We start from the raw sequence: 23,141 nt of genomic DNA, 5'->3' as shown, positions 1-23,141 counted from the left end.
TTATAACTCCAAAAACAAGACAAAGCATTTTGCACGAGGGCTTGTTATTAGTTGACATTGACAAATCTTTCATGTTTAGGCTACTTATATGTTCGACTGCTTATTCACCCCAAAAACATGACCAATATCATAGTATAGGACAATTATTATGCTGTATAATATTAAATGCTATACCGTTACTAGTCCCTCCTATTTTCCACATATTTCTTATGACATGAGCCTACCTATGTTTTTATCATAACATTACGATAGAAATATATTCTGTTTATGAGTGAATTGCCTATTATAGACTCATCTGGGGGCTTTCCACAATCTACTGACAGCAAAGCCAGCACTAACCGTGGCAAGACTGGGGATAACTGGCAACTGGGAAAAGTAAACCAATAGAAATGGGATCTTTGGTTGAATCAAGTTTCCAGTTCATTTGTCACGTGTAAAGAACATATTTTTCAAGCTGATAAATAAAGTTGCAAAGTGAAACAGGCCTATGCATCATCAGACTTTCAGTCAGCTAGAATCCACACTGCCTGTGGGTAGAAACTATCTCATGGGCCTTAAAACCTCTTATGGATCCATACATTTTTTTTACATTTTCGCCTTAAACAACATACCCAAATCTAACTGCCTGTAGCTCAGGACCTGAAGCCTGAAGCTCTTTTGCACACCAGTATCTCTACTTGCACAGCATCATCTGCTCATTTATCACACCCGTKTTAATCTGCTAAATTGTAATTATTTCGCTACTATGGCCTATWTATTGCMMACTTCCTCACKCCATTTRCACACAMTGTATATAGACTTTCTTTTTTTCTATTGTGTTATTGACWGTACGCTTGTTTAGTCCATGTGTAACTCTGTGTTGTTGTTTGTGTCGCACTGCKTTGCTTTATCTTGGCCAGGTCGCAGTTGTAAATGAGAACTTGTTCTCAACTAGCCTACCTGGTTAAATAAAGGTGAAATAAAAATGTAATAAAAAAAATGATATGTATATTATTGATACCATTTGAAAGGAAACACTTTGAAGTTTGTGAAAATGTAAAATTAATGCAGGAGAAAATAACACATCAGATCTGGTAAAAAGATAATAAAAGGAAAAACATGCATTTAAAAAATTGTACCATCATCTTTGAAATGCAAGAGAAAGGCCATAATGTATTATTCCAGCCCTGGCGCAATTTAGACTTTGGCCACTACATGGCAGCAGTGTATGTGCAACGTTTTAGACTGATCCAATTAACCATTGCATATCTGTTCAAAATGTTSTATCAAAACTGCTCAAATGTGCCTAATTGGTTTATTCATACATTTTCAAGTTCATAATTGTGCACTCGCCTCAGAAAATAGCATGGTATCCTTTCAATGTAATAGCTACTGTAAATTGGACATTGCAGTTAGATTAACAAGAATTTAAGCTTTCTGTCCAGGGATTTTTGTTTTGTTTCTTACAACCTCATGCTAATCACATTAGCCTACGTTAGCTCAACCGTCCCAGGGGGGGGGGGGGGCGATCCTGTATTGGTTATTAATTAAAGCTGGAGTTCTTAATGGTGAAAAAGCCACATCCATGTTTCTCCCCAGGGACATCCTCGCATGTCCGACAGAAGAGCACGATATGTGCTGCTTCACAACGCGGTTTTATCATGCTGCGAGATGCTCCACAGCTCCGGAACAGAAACCATGACAACGGTAGTGGTGTAAACAAACACTGTAGAGCTTCAAAACATGGTTCAAACTATACGTTTTATCTCATGGATGGCCAGCCTTTGCTTTTAAAAACTCCATCGTCTATAAATTTGAGTGGTTACATTTTTCTAGCACTATCCTTCAGCTGTTTACCAAAACAAGTGGCGGGCAGCATGTTTGTTGTTTTCCTATTCGCTAACATCATCTTCTGGTCTGTTGAAAACAGTTTATGACCGGGGTCCTTGATAATACAGAGGGTAGGAGTGGAGGGCAGGGCAAGAGCGGTTAGTGTATTGTCCTCTAGAGAAGGCAGCTTCCATAAATTAGCCTCTATCTCCATCTACAGGTTTAACATGGGACATGCAATGSTATCTACCAGAGCCTTCTACAGTCACCAAAAAGACTCTGGTATCCACAAGCGATGGTTGTTTTAACAGGTGCATCATCTCCCCATCGACTGTAATAAYAATACCACAACACTACACCCATACCACACAGTAACAAGATTGTTTATAAGGAGAGATGGTGTCCATTATCTCAGCATGCAAAAGATGCACTTCAAGTAATTGTCAAGTGAAGATCTCACGTTTAAAAGTTCATATTMTGTTGACTCCTACCCAAATAATGTTGTTGACATCCCATACTYGTATTTATTACCAAAGCATAAATTGGAGACAAAACACTTTAAAACACACTTCAAATTAGTATCTCAGACTTTTTCAAAAATGCTAGCTACAGTATGTCCTCATATAATTTGACATCACGTTGGCTCATTGGCTGAGCTGGCCAATCAGCTATTTAGTTGAATACTTTTAATGACTGGTATAACACACTTCTTTTGGTTTCTACATGATTCCATGTGTGTTATTTCATAGTTTGTCTTCACTATTATTCTACAATGTAGAACACAGTATAAAKWAAAACTCTTGRATGAGTAGGTGTGTTCAAACTTGACTAGTATTGTATGTATAAATGTATGTTTTTCACTTTTAAAAGTATTATTGTCATGTTTAACTTACTTGATATTCCATATCTTCTTGTGCTGCATGGTGCAATCATTTTTGATTCTAGCTTTTTGTGTGTTCTCTGTTCTGTGGAATTTAATAACCCTGTTCATATTGTTACCCATGTATGTAAATAATAAATCAAATTTACCCACACAATCAAATATCAATCAACCATATTTTATGCATTTCATGTTTTCCTCATTCGCCACTAGGAGCAAAACTACAACGGAACAAACAAAACAGGATCATACCTGGAGGAGCAGAGAGAGAGAGAGAGAAGTGATTAGTGAAACAGTTTAAATACTTAGAGCCCAGGTGACTCCAATCACTAACGACCCTCCTCTGCTTGCAGGAGGAACCGCCCCTGCAATGCAGAGGAGGAGCCGTGACAGAATATACACTTCAAATATAGGCGGTTCCCCGAGCACCGACGACGTGGATGTCGATTAAGGCAGCCCCCCGCACCTCTCTGATTCAGRGGGGTTGGGTTAAATGCGGAAGACACATTTCAGTTGAATACATTCAGTTGGACAACTGACTAGGTCCCCTTCTTAATTTTTTAAATGTATTGTGTGATACCAATTGTGGACCATAGGTGGCAGAAATAGACTGTACACTAGGCAAAGATCCCACTCCTGCTGCCAGCCTGACCTTGATCAACCTGATTTGAAGTTGSCTGTGTTTCCAAGGCAACAAACAAAACAAAACAGGGAGGGAGTATCTGTATGAAACAATCATTTTCCATCGTGTGCTTGTTGACATTAATTACATGACCAAATTATTTATTTAACTAGGCAAGTCAGTTAAGAACAAATTCTTATTTACAAAGATAGCCTACCGGGGAACAGTGTTTTAACTGCTTTGTTCAGATTTTTAACTTGTCAGCTCGGGGATTTGATCCAGCAACCTTTACGGTTACTGGCCCAATGCTCTAACCACTAGGCTACCTGCCGCCCTAAGCAAAATTTATAAGAAAAGTTTGGCAAACTCAGACCAAGCTCATTCCGGGAGATGAAATTMCTTCAACATTGTTAACATCAGTGGTTCATTTCATTCAGACATTAAGACAATCTCTCTGATTAGCATAGGTGCTCTACCAGCAGGTAAAGGTGGATTTCAAAGTCTCCTGGTAAGTCCAGTATAAACCTCTTTCCAATTAACAAATAAAACATGCAACAAAAGGATTCATATGTTATTTCATTTAATATACATTTTCATCAATATAAAAATGACATTCCATGTAATTATGTAAAGACAATATACTAAAATGGGTCCCTTTTCAATATTTTGTTCAGTAAAAATGAAGAGTAACAGTTTTATGAAACCAGTTGCACAAAATGTATATGCGTTGACACGTCACAAAAACATTTTAGTCTTTAAAATTAAGAGAACATCACTGCTTAATAAGAGTTTAAAAAAATATATGTGTAATATGTACTGTCAACAAACAAATGTAGCAAACCACATGAACATCAAAAACACCCTGGAAACGTTAGTGCTTAGATAAATGGAAAACAAGTTTAAATAAATTGATCATTATAATAWCATTTTGAGTTCTGTATCACTATGTGAAGTATGTCATCTAATAGACAGAGCTCCATCATGTTGACACCCCATGCCAATCCATAATCAATACATTTGTTATGCAAAACAAATGAAGTAATGACTGGACAGGCTGACATGGTGTGTGTCAGATTCACAGATCTCCGATACACTGCAATAAGGACGGAATTACAGTGCCTTCAGAAAGTATTCACACCCCTTGACTTTTCCACATTTAGTTGTGTAACAGCTTGAATTTTAAATGGATTGAACTGAGATTGTTTTAGTCACTGGCCTACACAAAATACCCCATGTCAAAGWGGAATTATGTTTTCGATTTTTTTTTTTACAAATCAGTAAAAAAATGAACAGCTGTCTTGAGTCAATAAGTATTCACCCCATTGTTATGGCAAGCCTAAATAAGTCCTGGAGAAAAACTTTGCTTAACAAGTCACATAATAAGTTGCATGGACTCACTCTGTGTGCAATAATAGTGTTTAAAATGACTTTTGAATGACTACCTCATCTCTGTACCCCACACATACAATTATGTGTAAGGTCCATCAGTCGAGCAGGGAATTTCAAACACAGATTCAACCACAAAGACCAGGGACCAAGGGAGGTTTTCCAATGCCTCGCAAAGAAGGGCACCTATTGGTAGATGGTTTAAAATAAAAAAGCAGACATGGAATATCCCTTTCAACATGGTGAAGTTATTAATTACACTTTGGATGGTGTATCAATACACCCAGTCACTACAAAGATACAGGTGTCCTTCCTAACTCAGTTGACAGACAGCAAGGAAACTGCTCAAGGATTTCACCATAAGTCCAATGGAGACTTTAAAACAGTTAGTTTATTGACTGTGATAGGAGAAAAGGATGGATCAACAACATGGTAGTTACTCCACAATACTAACCTAATTGACGGAGTGAAAAGAAGGAATTCAAATATTCCAAAACATGCATCCTGTTTGCAACAAGCCACTACAGTAATACTGCAAAAAATGTGGCAAAGCAATTAACTTTTTGTCCTGAATACAAAGTGTTATGTTCGGGGCAAATCCAATACAACACATTACTGAGTTCCACTCTCCAAATTTTCAAGCATAGTGCTGGCTGCATCAGGTTATGGGTATGCTTGTAATCGTTAAGGACTGGGGAGTTTTTCAGGATAAAAAAGAAACAGAATGGAGCTAAGCACAGGCAAAATCCTAGATGAAAACCTGGTCCAGTCTGCTTTCCACCAGACACTGGGAGATTAATGAACCTTTCAGCAGGACGATAACCTAAAACACAAGGCCAAAGTTAAACGAGAGTTGCTCACCAAGAAGACACTGAATGTTCCTGAGTGGCCGAGGTACAGTTTTGACTTCAATCTACTTGAAAATCTATGGCAAGACCTGAAAATTGTTGTCTAGCAATGATCAACAACCAATTTGACAGAGCTTGAAGAATAAAAATWAAAAAAATTGCCAAATGTTGCACAGTACCGATGTGGAAAGCTCTTAGAGACGTACCCAGAAAGACTYACAGCTGTAATCACTGCCAAAGGTGCTTCTACAAATTATTGACTCAGGGGTGTGAATACTTATGTAAATAAGATATTTCTGTTTTTTATTTTCAATAAATTAGCAAAAATTTCTAAAAAACAGTTTTCACTTTGTCATTATGTGTGTAGATGGGTGAGATTTTTTTTTTTTAACCCATGTTGAATTCAGGCTGTAACAACAAAATGTGGAATAAATCCAGGGGTATGAATACTTTCTGAAGGCACTGTATTTAGTTAGCCTGAGTGTAGTGTGAGCCGTAGCTGCCCTGTTCTCGGGGCTTATCCTTGGAAACTCAAAAGTTTGCAGTACTGATTGACTTAAAGATCTTGGACTTTATGCCAGCGAGCTGTGGCACAGAGGGCAGAAGTTGTGGCTGCCAATCTCGTTTTCCAGTGCACAGTGCTTACACACGCTGCACATCCAGAACTGGTACTCTGAGATGGTCCAGCCGGTCACGATGCAGGTGGGCAGCTTCCCCTCAGCCCTGGAAGAGAACAGAATGATGGTTGGAGAAGATGAAGCTTTACTAACTACAGGCCTGTCACGTGGAACAGTGGACGTTTTGCTAATACTTTGTTTTACAGCCTGGTTAAAGCTGGTACCTTCCTGGTATGTATATAGTACTAACTAAGAAACTAAGTGGGAACAATAAATACTATCTGGTACTTACCTGAAAGGATTCAACTCAATCAGTATCTACATAGTACCAATTGTTACCCGGGGATGCTTGTGTCACTGAAGCTCAAAATAAAACCAAGTGTAGAATGATCAGGTAATTACCATTTAACTAAGTAAGTACTACAATGAGACAGCCGTAGTCCTGTTATATTACATAGACAGAGCAATTACACAAGCCACAGTTGGAACCTGCGTAGGGCTTTTTCCAACAAGGGGAAATGACCACAATGTATATTAGTAATCCCTGATGATCAGCAGAGAGAGAAAAGGAGAGACGGAGAGAGAGAGAGAGAGAAAAGGAGAGTGTAACTGTAGCTATCAGTGGTACAACAGTCCAGACCAGGGTACAAGAAGGACAGGGTTTAGCAGTCCAGACCAGGGTACAAGAAGGACAGGGTTTAGCAGTCCAGACCAGGGATCAAGAAGGACAGGGTTTAGCAGTCCAGACCAGGGTACAAGATGGACAGGGTTTAGCAGTCCAGACCAGGGTACAAGATGGACAGGGTTTAGTACTCAACCATTAAGCCAGCCGGCAGGCAAGCTCAACCAAGCACAGCTAAAATATTCATAAAAATTATATATATCCTATTTGAACCCAGGCCTGTAATGCAGTGGTCATGGCCCTCACCCCTCAGGAGCGTTGTCCTGTCCAGACATGTGGTTGTTCTTGGGGCTGTGTTTGGTGAAGATCTCCAGGGCCAGGTCTTCGTAGAGCTGTCTCTGCTCAGGGCTCAGGCTCTCCAGGGACTCCAGCTTGATGAAGGCTCTGGAACACGTACTGAAAGCCCGGTTGGCTGACGAGCAGATGGCCAGCAGGGAGTAGATCTCAACCACTGGGATGATGTCCTCATAGTCCCGTAGGTGGAGAGCTGGTAAGGAGTKGAGATTGGTTGAGTAGAGGTTTATTATTATTATTATTGCTAAAAGGTACTGCATAGGTGTAAACATACTTTTTTTTTTTTTTAGAAAGAGACAGCACTTGTACAGCCTAAAAAAGTAGCAGAAATGTGCAGAAAGTAGTTTTTAATGCATTTTATTGAAGGGAAACAATAACAGTCTAACATTTTTGGCAACATAGTGATATATTCTTATATACTGTACAATGAGGAATTCAACTTCAAAATACTAGTCTTCTCCCATTTTATGAAACATTGTTAACCACCCACATGGTGTATAAACAACAACAATAAATAAGAATAAAATAAGATAATAGATACAAAACAAAAACGTGAAGAACATAAATCAATCCACTCTAATTAGCACAAGTAGAACAATATGCAAGTGTGTGCATGGACTTTGCAGATGTATTTCTCACATGTGYAGCACATAGTATTTGTTTTACAGTCCTTTGAGTGGAAGAATTGGCATCTCCTTCACTTGCCTGCCCGAGCTGCAGCCTCAGGTGGATCAGGACAAGATTCAGCCCCCTGAACAGCTTTCACAAGCGCTGCAGAGGCTGCTGTGCAGGGGAGGCGCTCCCTTCTTTGAATGTGTGGGGTTACAAGTGCCTTTCCCAGCTGTTCCAGGAACACCCTCCTCTTGTTCCGCTTTTCAGGCATCCAGGTAGGGTTGATCTTGTTCCATATCATGAAGGCATTGWATGAGSACACATCAATGATGTTATGGAAGCTGACCAGGGGCCWGCGGGCAGTCATCCTCCTGCAGCTGTAAGTTCCAATCACCTTGTCCAGGTTGTCCACGCCTTCTTTCTTGTGGATGTAGTCCAGGATRATGGCTGGCTTCCTGTCCTCACGATCAACGATCTCAGCGGTTTTGTGCAGTATGCTCAGGAGGACCACATTCTTGTTCCTCTTTGGGAGGTAAGAAACTAGAGTAGTGGTGGGGGTGCAGGGGGGAGCTCAGGCTTGTTCTTTCTAACTGTGCCAACCATGGTGATCTTCCTCTTCAGGAGCTGCTGGCTGATGAGTTCAAAAGAGGTGAAGAAATTGTGACGTGTGACATTGGGCCACCTCAGTCCATTTTTTTTATAACTACAGGGTCAAAAAATAATCTTTGTACCCTGGTGRTGTACAGCTTTCATGGAAATATGAACAAAGGAGATGTTTCACTTTTTCTAATGTTGGGGTTATTCTAGGAAAAGTCATCATTTTTTTTGTTGAAAAAATATAATTTAGGGGGTTTTCTCTGCTGTTAAACATAGTGGCGGGTCATGTCTGACCCTTAAGACAACACAAGGGTTAAGGTCAGTGCTGGTCAAACATTGTACAAGCAATTTATACATGAATAGGTAACCTACATTTCTACAACACAACTATTTTCCAAGAAACTGACATGTGACCACATTCCGCAAACACCCTTAGAATACAGATACCTGTTCAGCTAAACCAAGCTAATCACACCCTGAATACATATAGCTGTTCAGTTAAACCAAGCTAATCACACCCTGAATACATATAGCTGTTCAGCTAAACCAAGCTAATCACACCCTGAATACATATAGCTGTTCAGTTAAACCAAGCTAATCACACCCTGAATAGTTACAATAGGACTTAGTGTTTTTGGTTAATTGAAATTGTTCATGTAAATTATTGGTAATTATTCTGTTTCATTTGTTCCAAAGGAGGGGAAGGGGAATGCACCTTGTGAGTGTTTAGGTGAGAGGCCTACATCACCAGTAGTATTTAATCTGTCTATGCACACTAGGTAAGACCTGGGCGGACCACCCCCTGTATTTAGGTTAGAGCGCCAGGTGGTGCTAAAGGTTAGGTAAGAAGTGGGACGGCAGCTAAGGTAGGAGAGGGGAATCTAACTTTTYACTTTCTTTGCTTTGGTTCCGTCCATCCYTTTTCCTCCACTTTTTACTGTGTGAAGGAATAATACATTTCCTGTAAACTGTATTTTTCTCTGCCTCTGTCGTCATTCCCCGCACCTACGATCACATACGTTTTCACTCCACGGGGAGTTGAGATATAACAGGGTGTTGCGTTCCCTCCAAGAGGTGTACGTAACAGTTCTTAACTGACTTGCCTAGTTAAATAAATAAAACAAAGACCAGGGAGGTTTTCCAAAGCCTTGCACCTATTGGTAGGGAATACAGGAACCTGTTCAGTTAAACCAAGCTCATAAAAAAAAAAAAGAAACCTTTCAAGGTGGTCTTGATGAATATAGACATTTACTCCGGTATAGGCTTTTGTCATGGTCTCCATTGAGATTTAGTTTGCTAATTCTGTGTGCTTTCAGAAAGAGTGGAGATAAACAATCTAATAATAATATGATGTGTCATTTAACAGACGCTTTTATACAAAGCATTTTATGTACGGGTGGTCGCGGGAATCGAACCCACTTATCCTGGCGTTGCACGCACCACGCTCTACCAAGTGAGCTACAGCAGACCAGATCATTTGATGGTGCTACAGAGTGATTTAACAGTTTGAATGTATGAACAGAGGGCTAGTAAAAAAAAAAAAAAAAAAAAACTCAAGGATGAATGAGAACGGTTTACGTGCACAGTCATACATTCTTTTAACAAGCGTCTATTAAAGTGTGAGGACTGTCTTTGATATTTGCAGTGTCTTTTCATACCGGGTGACGCGAGAAGGATAGAAAATGTGACAAAGAGAGGGGGGTACCTGTCTTCATGGCTTTCACCATGTAGCCTTCGTAGAGCTGCCTCTGAGCCAGCAGGAAGAAGTGGTAGGCCTCGGCCCCACGCCAGGCGCTGTCCACCATGCGGTTATCTGATGAGGTGGCGTCCTCCTCCAGCAGGCCAGCTAGAGCAGATGTAGCCTGAAGGAAGAGAAGGGAGTAGCTGACAGGTTCAAAATACATGGGAATGAACACTGTTGTACACCTGTTATCAGAGGGGAATTAAACACCAAGATATGGTATCAGTACATCTGTTATCAGAGGGGAATTAAACACCAAGATATGGTATCAGTACATCTGTTATCAGAGGGGAATTAAACACCAAACTATTGATATGCTTAATCTGTATTCACTTTTGGAAAATAACAAGTGCTCCCTTTGCACTGGTGTAAACACTATATAAATCAGACCTTTGTAGCCAACAACTCCAACAAATTGTAAATGACATTACTGTTAGCATTAAATAGCATTTATTTATTATTTTTTTACTTTGCATTATTGGAAAAGCAACCGTAAGTGAGCTGTTAGTCTACACCTGTTGTTTACAAAGCGTGTGACAAATAACATTTGATTTGATAGCAGCCAACAAACCACAATGACACATAGGACCTAAAGGATTGCATGTCTTAATGATTGTGTGGGTTGTGTACCTCTGACGTCTTCCCCTTGGCCTTGTTCTGCTGGGAGGTCTTCACTTGGCTGTGGTAGTTCTCCACTAGCAGGGCTGCAAGCACATAAAGCTTCTTCACCCTCAAGGGCCGGGTCCTCCTCTTAGCCTCCTCATCCGCTATCTGACAAGTTAACAGWGCAGACGACAGATGTGTCTCTGACACCAGTGTACTGGAGAATAATAAGAGCTCAGCCAGGGGTCTTTGTCTAATCCGGTTCGAGGCACAATGTAGTTGAATACCTCTGAAGGTTATTAGCTAAGGACTGAATTGAATGATAAGTATTAGATTTTACTGTAGTGGTGAATGAAGTGTGGTATTTACTGAAGTGGGGAACTGTGGTATTTACTGTAGTGGGGAAGTGTGGTATTTGGGGAAGGGTGGTATTTACTGAAGTGGTGAAGTGTGGTATTTGGTGAAGTGTGGTATTTACTGTAGTGGTGAAGTGTGGTATTTACTGTAGTGGGGAAGTGTGGTATTTACTGTAGTGGGGAAGTGTGGTATTTGGTGAAGTGTGGTACTTACTGTAGTGGTGAAGTGTGGTATTTACTGTAGTGGTGAAGTGTGGTATTTATTATTGGAAGTGTTGCAGACTACACTGCAGATTTTTCTATTGGTTGATCATGTCCCCTTATGTGTGCCCTACCAATTACATTCCAACATTTGCCTTCTTTAGCCAGAAGCCACTTCAAAACAAGAATGTGACTTTACATGGTGTTAAGGCATAATCGTTGGCAGTACCTTGAACATGAGTTTAGCTGCTTCTAGGAAATGGTGGGCTTTACGGTACAACTCCACGGCCTCCAAAGGCTTGTTCTTCTCCAGCAGGTGAGAGGCATACTTGGCCAGAAGAGAGTTGATCTCTTTCATGTTGTGGTTTTTGGCCAGCTCCACAGCTTTGTTCCACTGTGAAAAAGCAGACACAGTGATGAACTAATAAAATGCACCTGATATGAATGTATAAGTGTGAGACAGAACAATGTTGTGTCTTTGTGTTTACATTTGGTGTGGAAAGTAGTGTTTTGTTGTTGGGTAATTGTGATATGTTCGTATGTGTTGTGAATAAATAATTGTTTAATATACAGTACCAGTCAAAAGTTTGGACACGCCTGCCAAGAGTGTGCAAAGCTGTCATCAAGGCAAAGGGTGGCTACTTTGAAGAATCTCAAATATAAAATATATTTTGATTTTGGTTTGTACATGATTCCATATGTGTTATTTCATAGTTTTGATGTCTTCACTATTATTCTACAATGTAGAAAATACAAAAAAATCAAGAAAAACCCTGGAATGAGTACCAGTAGGTGTGAGTACCGGTAGATGTGAGTACCGGTAGGTGTGAGTACCGGTAGGTGTGAGTACCGGTAGGTGTGAGTACCGGTGAGTACCGGTAGGTGTGAGTACCGGTAGGTGTGAGTACCGGTAGGTGTGTCCAAACTTTTGACTGGTACTGTATATTTTCTTATATATTTGAAAATATAGAAATTAGATTGAAAAAAACAATATGTTACGGCTTTGGAAAAAAGAACCAGTTGAAAGATAATTTAAAAGCTATTGGTGTGAGCCTAATGCTGGAGGTCCTGGCCATATGTGGTTTTCAACACAACAGGAAATGGGAGAAAAGTATCATGATTAAAGCATGTGTATCAGGAAAACTGTGGCCACAATAACATGCTKTTAATAGACTGCCTTGAGCTAAATGATCTATCACATACCCTAACACTTCTCTCCTGGTCACATTTACATCGGGCAATTCTGTTATGATGCCAAGCTTCAGTTACACTCAAAATCAGCAAAGTAGTACGATGCCTCAAAAGAAACGTGGCACATTAAAGAAAATAGTGTTGCTCATGTCTGTCGTGCTCATGCTGACATCTGAAAAAACACACTTCAATAGTAAAAACCAGTCACAGTGCAGTGACAAAACCATTCACAGTGCAATGACAAAACCATTCACAGTGCAATGACAAAACCATTCACAGTGCAATGACAAAAGAATTGACAGTGCAATCCTCAGAACAGAAAGTCCTACTGTGGTCTGCCACTGGTGCAGTGATATCATCTGGTGTAGTGATGTCAAAACCTAGTTGGTGGAGGACAGTGGGGACTGCCAGTTTCCACTTTCCAATTTGGAATCAGCACTGAATAGATAAACTGTCCTAAGCTCAGAACCACAACCCCTCTGGAGGTCTCTGACCGTCTCGTTTGTCCGTCTCTCACCTGGTTTAGATGAACGCAGGCGTCGACAGCAGCTTTGGGCTGGTTGCACTTCAGGTAGGCGTTCACCGTCTGCTCACACATGCCTACGGTGACAAACATCTGGCCGATGTCCTACGACGTGCAAACATAAAAGATAGATGAGGGGAAAGGTTTTCTTTGCACACGTGGAAATGGCTGAATGGGGGAAATTACCAATTGAAGCCTTTAAAGTTAAGGTGATATTTATGGATTTGAGTCCATTTAGTCAAGAAGTGAAATTCAATTCATCAATTAAAAATTGCCCATTGTTCTCCTTTTAATTTCATGAAGTGAATTTCAGGTATCACTTCCTGAATTGATTGGGTTGAAAATGAAAACCAAATTGACCCCAACCGTGGTAGAAACCTACTAAACCCACTGTATTTATTGACATGCTGATGGCAGCCAGACGGACGGGTAGGAGAGGTGAGTGAGAGAAAGTGGAGAACCAACACAAAACACTAGCTCAGAGGTGGCAGACAGACATTTACAGTCTCTTCACTCTATCCAGCTAGTTAACAATCGGAGAAACTTCAAAAATTCCCCCAAAACAATTAAACATAGACATAGGATAGAGGACTATTTTTTGCACATTTTGATGGCAACGAAATATCACCAATTTTCAGTGCGGCCCTCCAGACCTCATTGAATACTGACGACAAGAAGTGGCCCCTGCACTAGCTTTTTAACTGTCACGTAGGTATAAAGCACTACTGGACACTTATCTCATGTCCTCTCTTTTCTACAGGGCAGCCCTCACCGGTAGCAGTTTGTGGTTCTCCGGTAGAGAACTAGCCAGTCGTTCCAGTCCGTCGTAATCCTCCAGCATGTAGTAACACTCTGCCAGCCTCTCCTGGTTGCGCCCCTGAAGGTAGTATTGGACCGCATTCACCCTGGAGAGGAACATTGGCAACAAAGCATTTGCAGACTACAATACTAGTACACTCACACGATATTATGAAACCACAAGTGTCAAATTTTAAATGTCAACATGAGAGACAAAATGCTGAGGGAAAGGATCCTGGCAGACCACTGGACTCTGTTCTGTTGTCTAGAATCACACGTGCAAGGATGGCCTCCCGAGTGGCGCAGCCCGGGTTGGATCCCAGGCTGTGTCACAACCGGCCGTGACCGGGAGTCCCATAGGGCGGCGCACAATTGGCTCAGCGTCGTCCGGGTTAGGGGAGGGTTTGACCGGGGTGGCTTTACTTGGCTCATCRTGTTCTAGTGAATCCTTGTGGCGGGGCCGGGCGCCTGCAGGCTGACTTAGGTCGTCAGTTGAACAGTATTTCCCCCAACAGATGGCTTCCAGGTTAAGCGAGCGGGTGTTAAGAAATGCAGTTTGGCGGGTCATGTTTCGGAGGACGCATGACCCAACCTTCGTCTCTCCAGAGGCCCGTTGGGAAGTTGCAGCGATGAGACAAGATCGCAATTGGATATCATGAAATTGGGGAGAAAAAGGGGGTAAAATACCATTCACCATCTTGAAATATAAATACTGAAAGACTCGTACCACTTCTGTCGGTCTGCAAAGTAGTCCCCGATGGCATTGTACGCCTGCTCCAGCAGTGCATCATCACAGTCACCTGATCCCGTCTTCAGGAGCTGCAGGACGCGGAACCAGTCCCCCAGCTTAATCCTCAGGCTGATAGCCAGGTCCCTAAAGAGAGAGAGATGTTATCTGTCGTTAGCTGTAAAATACGGCATCCATATTAGGACAGCATCACACGTCCATGGAAGTTAAGTCAATAGTGAAAAACTTCAACACCATTTTACCAACTTTAATCAACAAGGTAACATTGCGTTAACATTCTAAAACATAACAAAAAGTAAGAGCAAAACAAGGGTATCCTTTATTGTTTAGTGTCTTCAATACTTAGCATAATCCATACAGGTAAAGCACAACATCCTACTTGACATCCAACACCTTACCTGCGATCCATGTCCAGGTACATTCTCTCGGCCTCCTCGAACCTGCCAAAGTAGGCCGCCACCTCGGCCTGTTTCATGGCTTCGCTCTGCAGGTTGCCCAGGCTCTTGACGAACTCGATGCCCTGGTAGTCCTTACAGCGGACAAAAGCCTGCTCAGCCGTCTTCAGGTCCAGCTTCTGGAGGGCCGCCTCGGCCAACAGGCGCCTGGGAGCAGATCAATAGCAGGGTGAAGACTATAATTTTGTGAAATGTCTCTTGAGAAGGTTCAGAACATTTATACAGGCTCACTATATGTGATTAGGGTTGTAAAATTCAGTAACTCACCCAAAATCCACATGTTCACCAGAAATAGTGGTTAGAGGAATCCGAATTCGCTCCTGATTCTGGGAATCTTCCAACCACGATTACTGTAATTTTGCAACCCTACATGCAAATGCAATACAATCATAACCTGTGGTATACCAACAAAACCCCTCCTGAAAAAACACACATTTTGAAAATAGTCCACACTTTAGTGTTGTCACACAGTTGAAGTCGGAAGTTTACATACACCTTAGCCAAATACATTTAAACTCTTTTTTTTTCACATTTCCTAACATTTACTCATTGTAAAAATTCCTTGTCTTAGGTCAGTTAGGATCACCACTTTATTTTTAGAATGTTAAATGTCAGAATAATAGTAGAGAGAATGATTTATTTCAGATTTTATTTCTTTCATCACATTCCCAGTGGGTCAGAAGTTTACATACACTCAATTAGTATTCGGTAGCATTGCCTTTAAATTGTTTAACTTGGGGTCAAATGTTTCGGGTAGCCTTCAACAAGCTTCCCACAATAAGTTGGGTGAATTTTGGCCCAATCCTCCTGACAGAGCTGGTCAGGTTTGTAGGATCCTTGCTCGCACACGCTTTCTCAGTTCTGCTGACAAATTTTCTATAGGATGAGGTCAGAGCTTTGTGATGGCCACTCCAATACCTTGACTTTGTTGTCCTTAAGCCATTTTGCAACAACTTTGGAAGTATGCTTGGGGTCATTGTCCATTTGGAAAACCCATTTGCGACCAAGCATTAACTTCCTGACTGATGTCTTGAGATGTTGCTTCAATATATCCACGTACTTTTCCTTTCACATGATGCCATCTATTTTGTGAAGTGCACCAGTCCCTCCTGCAGCAAATCACCCCCACAACATGATGCTGCCACCCCCGTGTTTCACGGTTGGAATGGTGTTCTTCGGCTTGCAAGCCTCCCCTTTTTCCTCCAAACTTAACGATGGTCATTATGGCCAAACAGTTCTATTTTTGTTTCAACAGACCTGAGGACATTTCTCCAAAAAGTATGATATTTGTCCCCATGTGAAGTTGCAAACCGTAGTCTGGCTTTTTTATGGCGGTTTTGGAGCAGTGGCTTCTTCCTTGCTGAGCGGCCTTTCAGGTTATGTCGATATAGGACTTGTTTACTGTGGATATAGATACTTTTGTACCTGTTTCCTTCAGCATCTTCACAAGGTCCTTTGCTGTTGTTCTGGGATTGATTTTCACTTTTCGCACCAAAGTACGTTCATCTCTAGGAGATAGAATGCGTCTCCTTCCTGAGCGGTATGACGGCTGCGTGGTCCCATGGTACTTGCGTACTATTGTTTGTACAGATGAACGTGGTACCTTCAGGCGTTTGGAAATTGCTCCCAAGGATGAACCAGACTTGTGAAGGTCTACAATTTTTCTGAGGTCTTGGCTGATTTCTTTGGATTTTCTCATGATGTCAAGCAAAGAGTCACAGAGTTTGAAGGTAGGCCTTGAAATACATCCACAGATACACCTCCAATTGACTCAAATTATGACAATTAGCCTATCAGAAGCTTCTAAAGCCATGACATAATTTTCAGTAATTTTCCAAGCTGTTTAAAGGCACAGTCAACTTAGTGTATGTAAACTTCTGACCCACTGGAATTGTGATACAGTGAATTAGAAGTGAAATAATCTGTTTGTAAACAATTGTTGAAAAAATTACTTGTGTCATGCACAAAGTAGATGTCCTAACTGACTTGCCAAAACTAGTTTGTTAACAAGAAATTTGTGGAGTGGTTGAAAAACTAGTTTTAATGACTCCAATCTAACTGTATGTAAACTTCCAACTTCAACTGTATGTCACAATAAGACTCTTTCTCCAGAGTGGCGCAGCTGTCTAACACGAAACCCAAACCGGCTGCGCACGTGCGCCATCGTGCGTCATCATGCATAAATTTATTTTGTCCCCTACACCAAACGCGATCACGACACGCAGGTTAAAATATCAAAACAAACTCTGAAACAATGACATTAATTTGGGGACAGGTCGAAAAGCATTAAACATGTATGGCAATTTAGCTAGTTAGCTTGCACTTACTAGCTAATTTGTCCTATTTAGCTAGCTTGCTGTTGCTAGCTAATTTGTCCTGGGATATAAACATTGAGTTGTTATTTTACCTGAAATGCACAAGGTATTCTACTCCGACAATTAATGCACACATAAAACGGCCAACCGAATCGTTTCTAGTCATCTCTCCTCCTTCCAGGCCTTTTCATCTTTGAACTTATATGGTGATTGGCATCTACACTTCACCACGACAACCGGCAAAACATTTCGACTTTCAATCACCCACGTGGGTATAACCAATGAGGAGATGGCACGTGGGTACCTGCTTCTATAAACCAATGAGGAGATGGGAGAGGCAGGACTTTCAGCGCGATCTGCGTCAGAAATAGAAAGGAGTTCTATTTTAGCCCTTGGCATCGCAGGCACTCGTTGGCGCGCGCAAGCAGTGTGGGTGCAATAATTGAATAACATGGATTTCTAAATTTATTTTGCGTTGCTCGCACACGTGACGTGTCCGGTCTGGTCAGCATGTAAGGCACTGCATCTCAGTACTAGAGGCATCACACCTGGTTCGATTCCAGGCTGTATAATAACCGTCCGTGATTGGGAGTCCCATAGGGCGGCGCACAATTGGCCCAGCATCGTCCGGGTTTGGCCGGTGTAAGCCGTCATTGTAAATAAGAATTTGTACTTAACTGACTTGCCTAGTTAAATAAATGTTTAAAAAAATAAAAAATGACAATGGTGGAAAATGGTGGAGTGTTCTGAATCAGACTGGGGGTGGAGTGTTCTGAATCAGACTGGGGGTGTCGGGGTGGAGTGTTCTGAATCAGACAGGGGTGTCGGGGTGAAGTGTTCTGAATCAGACTGGAGTGGAGTGTTCTGAATCAGACTGGGGTGGAGTGTTCTGAATCAGACTGGGGGTGTTGGGGTGGAGTGTTCTGAATCAGACTGGGGGTGTGGGGTGGAGTTGTTCTGAATCAGACTGGGGGTGTTGGGGGTGGAGTGTTCTGAATCAGACAGGGGTGTGGGGTGAAGTGTTCTGAATAAGACTGGGGGTGTTGGGTGGAGTGTTCTGAATCAGACTGGGGGTTGTTGGGGTGGAGTGTTCTGAATCAGACTGGGGGTGTTGGGGTGGAGTTCTGAATCAGACTGGGGGTGTTGGGGTGGAGTGTTCTGAATAGACTGGGGTGTTGGGGTGGAGTGTTCTGAATCAGACAGGGGTGTCGGGGTGAAGTGTTCTGAATCAGACTGGGGGTGTTGGGTGGAGTGTTCTGAATCAGACTGGGGGTGTTGTGTTCTGAATCAGACTGGGGTGTTGGGGTGGAGTGTTCTGAATCAAGACTGGGGTGTTGGGGTGGAGTGTTCTGAATCAAACAGGGGTGTCGGGGTGAAGTGTTCTGAATCAGACTGGGGTGTTGGGGTGGAGTGTTTCTGAATCAGACTGGGGGTGTTGGGGTGGAGTGTTCTGAATCAGACTGGGGTGTTCTGAATAGACTGGGGGTGTCGGGGTGGAGTGTTCTGAATAAGACTGGGGGTGTTGGGGTGGAGTGTTCTGAATCAGACTGGGGTGTTGGGGTGGAGTGTTCTGGAATCAGACTGGGTGTCGGGGTGAAGTGTTCTGAATCAGACTGGGGGTGTCGGGGTGGAGTGTTCTGAATCAGCTGGGGTGTTGGGTGGAGTGTTCTGAATCAGACTGGGGTGTTGGGGTGGAGTGTTCTGAATCAGACTGGGGTGGAGTGTTCTGAATAGACTGGGGGGTGTTGGGGGTGGAGTGTTCTGATCAGACTGGGGTGTCGGGTGGAGTGTTTCTGAATCAGACAGGGTGAAGTGTTCTGAATCAGACTGGGGTGGAGTGTTTCTGAATCAGACTGGGGTGGAGTGTTCTGAATCAGACTGGGTGGAGTGTTCTGAATCAGACTGGAGTGGAGTGTTCTGAATCAGACTGGAGTGGAGTGTTCTGAATCAGACTGGGGTGTCGGGGTGGAGTGTTCTGAATCAGACTGGAGTGGAGTGTTCTGAATCAGACTGGAGTGGAGTGTTTCTGAATCAGACTGGGATGAAGTGTTGTGAATCAGATGGGGGTGTCGAGGTGGGATTTTGTGTGTGTGTGTGTGTGTGTGTGTGTGTGTGTGTGTGTGTGTGTGTGTGACGAAAGTTGTTCTTACAACTTTTGCTACACCTGAACTTCTGATCCTGAAAATGACTAGCTACCTTTGGTATGCGTCTTGTACACGGAGCACCTTAGAAATGGAACATTTGCGGGCAATACAGGCATGTCAAAATATCTGTGGCACATCAGGTCTCTACCACTACACCTTGTTCAGTCAATCAAAGGGACTTCTCACCCCTGACAGGTTGGTTTCAGCACCAAGGGGCGGAAAGGGACATTTCTTCCCCAAAGTTTCCAAATTCCTCGAGTCGGTGTGAAAAATGACACGGGGAGCCGAAGTCCTCTTTCAACCAGAATCCTTTAGCTGAGTGCTACCAAAACAGCGAGATAAATCAACCATACTCCGTCGCGCCAGCGTGGGGATTCTCCCACATAACCAGATGAATATTAGCCTTTGATTAAAAAAAAGGACAGTGATGCTTTCAACCTGTATCAGGGATGGAAAGCCTAGGCTCACCTCAAATGATGTTCCTCAAATACGAGCATACAACTAAACTGAAAATGTGACTAGGACTGATATTTTAAGAATAGGCCAAATCTCCTTCTGTAAATCTCTGTGTTGTAAGACATTCCACATGCCACAGTTTCTCCTCTGTTTGTTCTTTGAGGAGAACATCATTAAAGAGACCATAAACTTGTAAAAAGCATTGAGTTCCCACCTTCTGACGTCACTAGGTCCTGCAAATATATTTTGACCCCCGACCCAACCGTCTTTGTGGCACGTTTTCTGAGCAAACTGATGCTTGCTGGGTGTGAGCGCCTACTGGAAAGGCTGCAAAGGCTCAGGGTAGACATTGATGTCAATACAAGAGTCCATTCAAACTGGGCAAGAATGGAGGACTGACTGACAGAATAGATTCTTGAAAGGCCTTAAAGAGACAGTTCACTCCAATATCAAATGATAAGTCATTTTCAGACTTTAAAAGTAGTCTAATGTCAAGAAGAATCACAAGCCAACAATCGTGTAGATCGAGCTGCATGCCTCAGAACCAAATTAAACACATTTWWWAAAAAAACTGGATATTGTGTTTATCTTTTCCATCCATTTTGGATATTTTCCATTTTGGACATTTAGGCATATAGCTGGATGTACACATCAGATGGCCAGGGACCTGGACTTATCTCAACAGAAGACAACTTATGAGGTGTTCTGAAAGCATCTGACAAACTATCATTTTGGAGTGAACTGTCCCTTTAAGTGGCTCCATGACATGCAGGGTTACTGTCTATGTAACCTCGTCCGCAGGCTTTTGCCCAAAGGGGGCCGGGAACAAGATGACTGTCCCATGTATTTACCAGAGTCTGGGGTGAGGGTTGTCTTCGATGAACTGGGAGGCGTCCTCGATGCCCACTTTCTCGATCAGCGCGCGGCTGTCGCGGAGGGAGCGGATCTCAAAGTTGATGAGGTAATCCTTGTTCGGCCTCTCCGGATCCTAAGAGGAAATCTGGGATCACTCCACATTCCCATTGCATCATCGGTATTCCAGACCTTTTGGCATCCGACTCCATTAAGCAAAGTATACTTTACATAACTAACAGAAATAGACACGTCTTTGCTGTTGTTGTGCACATTCATTTGTGTTCTGCTGTATGTATGTATTCCAATAGCCTGTATGTATTCCAATAGCAATAGTAAACATATGTTCCCATACAGCTAACTGCCTAACTTTGTTTGCTGTCATATTACCGGTATTACGAAAAGTGTGACTTTTGCATATGAAAAAAAGGTTACCTTCATGATTTCATCTAGCAGGACCGATTTGATTTCCAGGTCTTCAAAGTTGCAAATGTATCCAGACGTTTGAATGGGTTCCTGATTCATATGGAATATTAAAATTATGAGAAATTGTATGTCAAAAAAACAAACACAGCAGAGTGAAGGAAAAGCAGCCAACAAGTGCTCAGCCTATGTGGGAACTCCTTCAAGACTGTTGGAAAAGCATTCCAGGTGAAGCAGGTTGAGAGAATGCCAAGAGTGTGCAAAGCTTTCATCAAGACACAGGGTGGTTATTTTGACGAATCTCAAATGTTAAATATATTTAGATTTGTTTAACACTTTTTTGGTTACTACATGATTCCATATGTGTTATTTCATAGTTTTGATGTCTTCTACAAATGTAGAAAATAGTAAAAATAAAGAAAAACCCTGGAATGAGTAGGTGTGTCCAAACTTTTGACTGGTACTGTATGTCAGAGGGACACACCTCTGGGTCCAGGTTCCTGAACACGTACATCCTGGTCTTTTCCATCATGGCAAACAGATCAGGGTTGTCATTGGCCCACTGCATGTCCCAGACGTCCTTACGCTCAAACTTGGAGGGGTCGCCTGTCCCCGCCTGGCTTCCAGAGTCATCATCCGAAGACGAACGCACCTCCAGGTCCAAAAACGTCAGCACTCCCGAAATGTCAATAATCGCCAGGCGGCTAAAGAAAAACATGGGTTTTTATCAATACAAGATTTTACAATATTATTATTATTTTTTTTAAATAACGTCACTTTGTTTCTGCATGAAGTTCACCAAACAGCTTTCGGACCAGGTAATAACTGTTCAGATGGTTCATAGCAATGCTATGTCGGTTGTACTTCTGTACTGCAAGCAATAAGCTTCATTGTTATAAACTCTTATCAAGATCTGCTACTGAAACACCACGTATGGTGTAATATTACAGTAACCAGCCAACAGTCCTGACCTGGAGGTACAGTTGAGTGAGAGCTGGTAGGCCCGGTAGTTTAAGGAGTATTTCTGCACCAGAGCGACGTTAGGGAGGCTGTATTTGTGGATGGTACCAGACTCACGGCCCTTTGARCACAAACAGACAAACACGGTAAAAAAAAAAACATTTCCAAACTGAACTTTTCTGACCCTTGATAGACTGATGAACTTAATACTCATTTAAAATCCTGAGAGAAATACCTACCACAATCAGTGTCTTGTCTGTTGCTGTGGTGCAACAAATGGGGTCTCGTGTTGCCTAAAACAGAAAAGGAAAATATATGAGGCAATGGGATAAGAATTAACGATTTCCATGCAACTTTATTGAATGTATTTTTGATAGCTCTATCTTGGAGTTTTAACAGGCATTGTAACCGAGGGTGACATATTCAGCTTGTGTTAACAAAGTGGGTGTTGTGTGCTTCTAAAAATGCAACTCACAGTGAAGGCCTTGGCAAAGTCCAAGGGGCCCTCAGTGGTCCCAGATGGACTATCATCAATATGATAAACCCTACAGAGAGAGACAGAGAAAATCCTCTGTATTAACATTAACAGCAGACAAATACATTTCCTCMGTGAAAACAATGTACTGAGCAAATGTCAAATTGGCTTTTTAACAAATTATCGTACGACAGACCACGTATTCACCCTGCACACCCTAATTAACAAACAAACAAACCAAAACAAAGGCAAAGTCTTCTCATGCTTTGTTGATTTCAAAAAAGCCGAATCAATTTGGCATGAGGGTCTGCTATACAAATTGATGGAAAGTGGTGTTGGGGGTAAAACATACGACATTATAAAAGCCGTGTGCGGTTAAAATTTGGAAAAAACACATGTCTTCCCACAGGGCCRTGGGGTGAGACAGAGATGCAGCTTAAGCCCCACCCTCTTCAACATATATATCAACGAATTGGTGATGGCACTAGAACAGTCTGCACCACCAGGCCTCACCTTACATGAATCTGAAGTAAAATGTGTACTGTTTGCTGAT

General features: G+C 42.1%; 1 protein-coding gene across 2 annotated transcripts in view; it reads right to left on the bottom strand.

The window, feature by feature from the left end:
- Window positions 1-3,874: 3,874 nt before the first annotated feature.
- wdr35 (WD repeat domain 35) overlaps window positions 3,875-23,141 on the bottom strand; it is a 44,324-nt gene continuing 25,057 nt past the window's right edge. For both annotated transcript variants that reach the window (XM_024137635.2, XM_024137636.2), the window contains 15 exons: window positions 22,589-22,658; window positions 22,353-22,406; window positions 22,125-22,234; window positions 21,638-21,857; window positions 21,166-21,246; window positions 20,730-20,866; window positions 14,907-15,110; window positions 14,488-14,634; window positions 13,735-13,867; window positions 12,957-13,067; window positions 11,478-11,642; window positions 10,719-10,859; window positions 10,053-10,209; window positions 7,091-7,331; window positions 3,875-6,268 (listed from right to left, as the gene is read on the bottom strand). In XM_024137635.2, coding sequence (XP_023993403.1) covers window positions 6,118-6,268; window positions 7,091-7,331; window positions 10,053-10,209; window positions 10,719-10,859; window positions 11,478-11,642; window positions 12,957-13,067; window positions 13,735-13,867; window positions 14,488-14,634; window positions 14,907-15,110; window positions 20,730-20,866; window positions 21,166-21,246; window positions 21,638-21,857; window positions 22,125-22,234; window positions 22,353-22,406; window positions 22,589-22,658 — 2,122 coding nt within the window. In that variant the 3' untranslated portion in view covers window positions 3,875-6,117. The remainder of the gene's footprint in view (window positions 6,269-7,090; window positions 7,332-10,052; window positions 10,210-10,718; window positions 10,860-11,477; window positions 11,643-12,956; window positions 13,068-13,734; window positions 13,868-14,487; window positions 14,635-14,906; window positions 15,111-20,729; window positions 20,867-21,165; window positions 21,247-21,637; window positions 21,858-22,124; window positions 22,235-22,352; window positions 22,407-22,588; window positions 22,659-23,141) is intronic.

The sequence above is a fragment of the Salvelinus sp. IW2-2015 genome, unplaced genomic scaffold, assembly GCF_002910315.2.
Source record: "Salvelinus sp. IW2-2015 unplaced genomic scaffold, ASM291031v2 Un_scaffold1259, whole genome shotgun sequence".
Taxonomy (NCBI): domain Eukaryota; kingdom Metazoa; phylum Chordata; class Actinopteri; order Salmoniformes; family Salmonidae; genus Salvelinus; species Salvelinus sp. IW2-2015.
The sequence above is the reverse complement of the archived record's forward strand: the minus strand, read 5'-3'. Positions and strand labels throughout refer to the sequence as shown.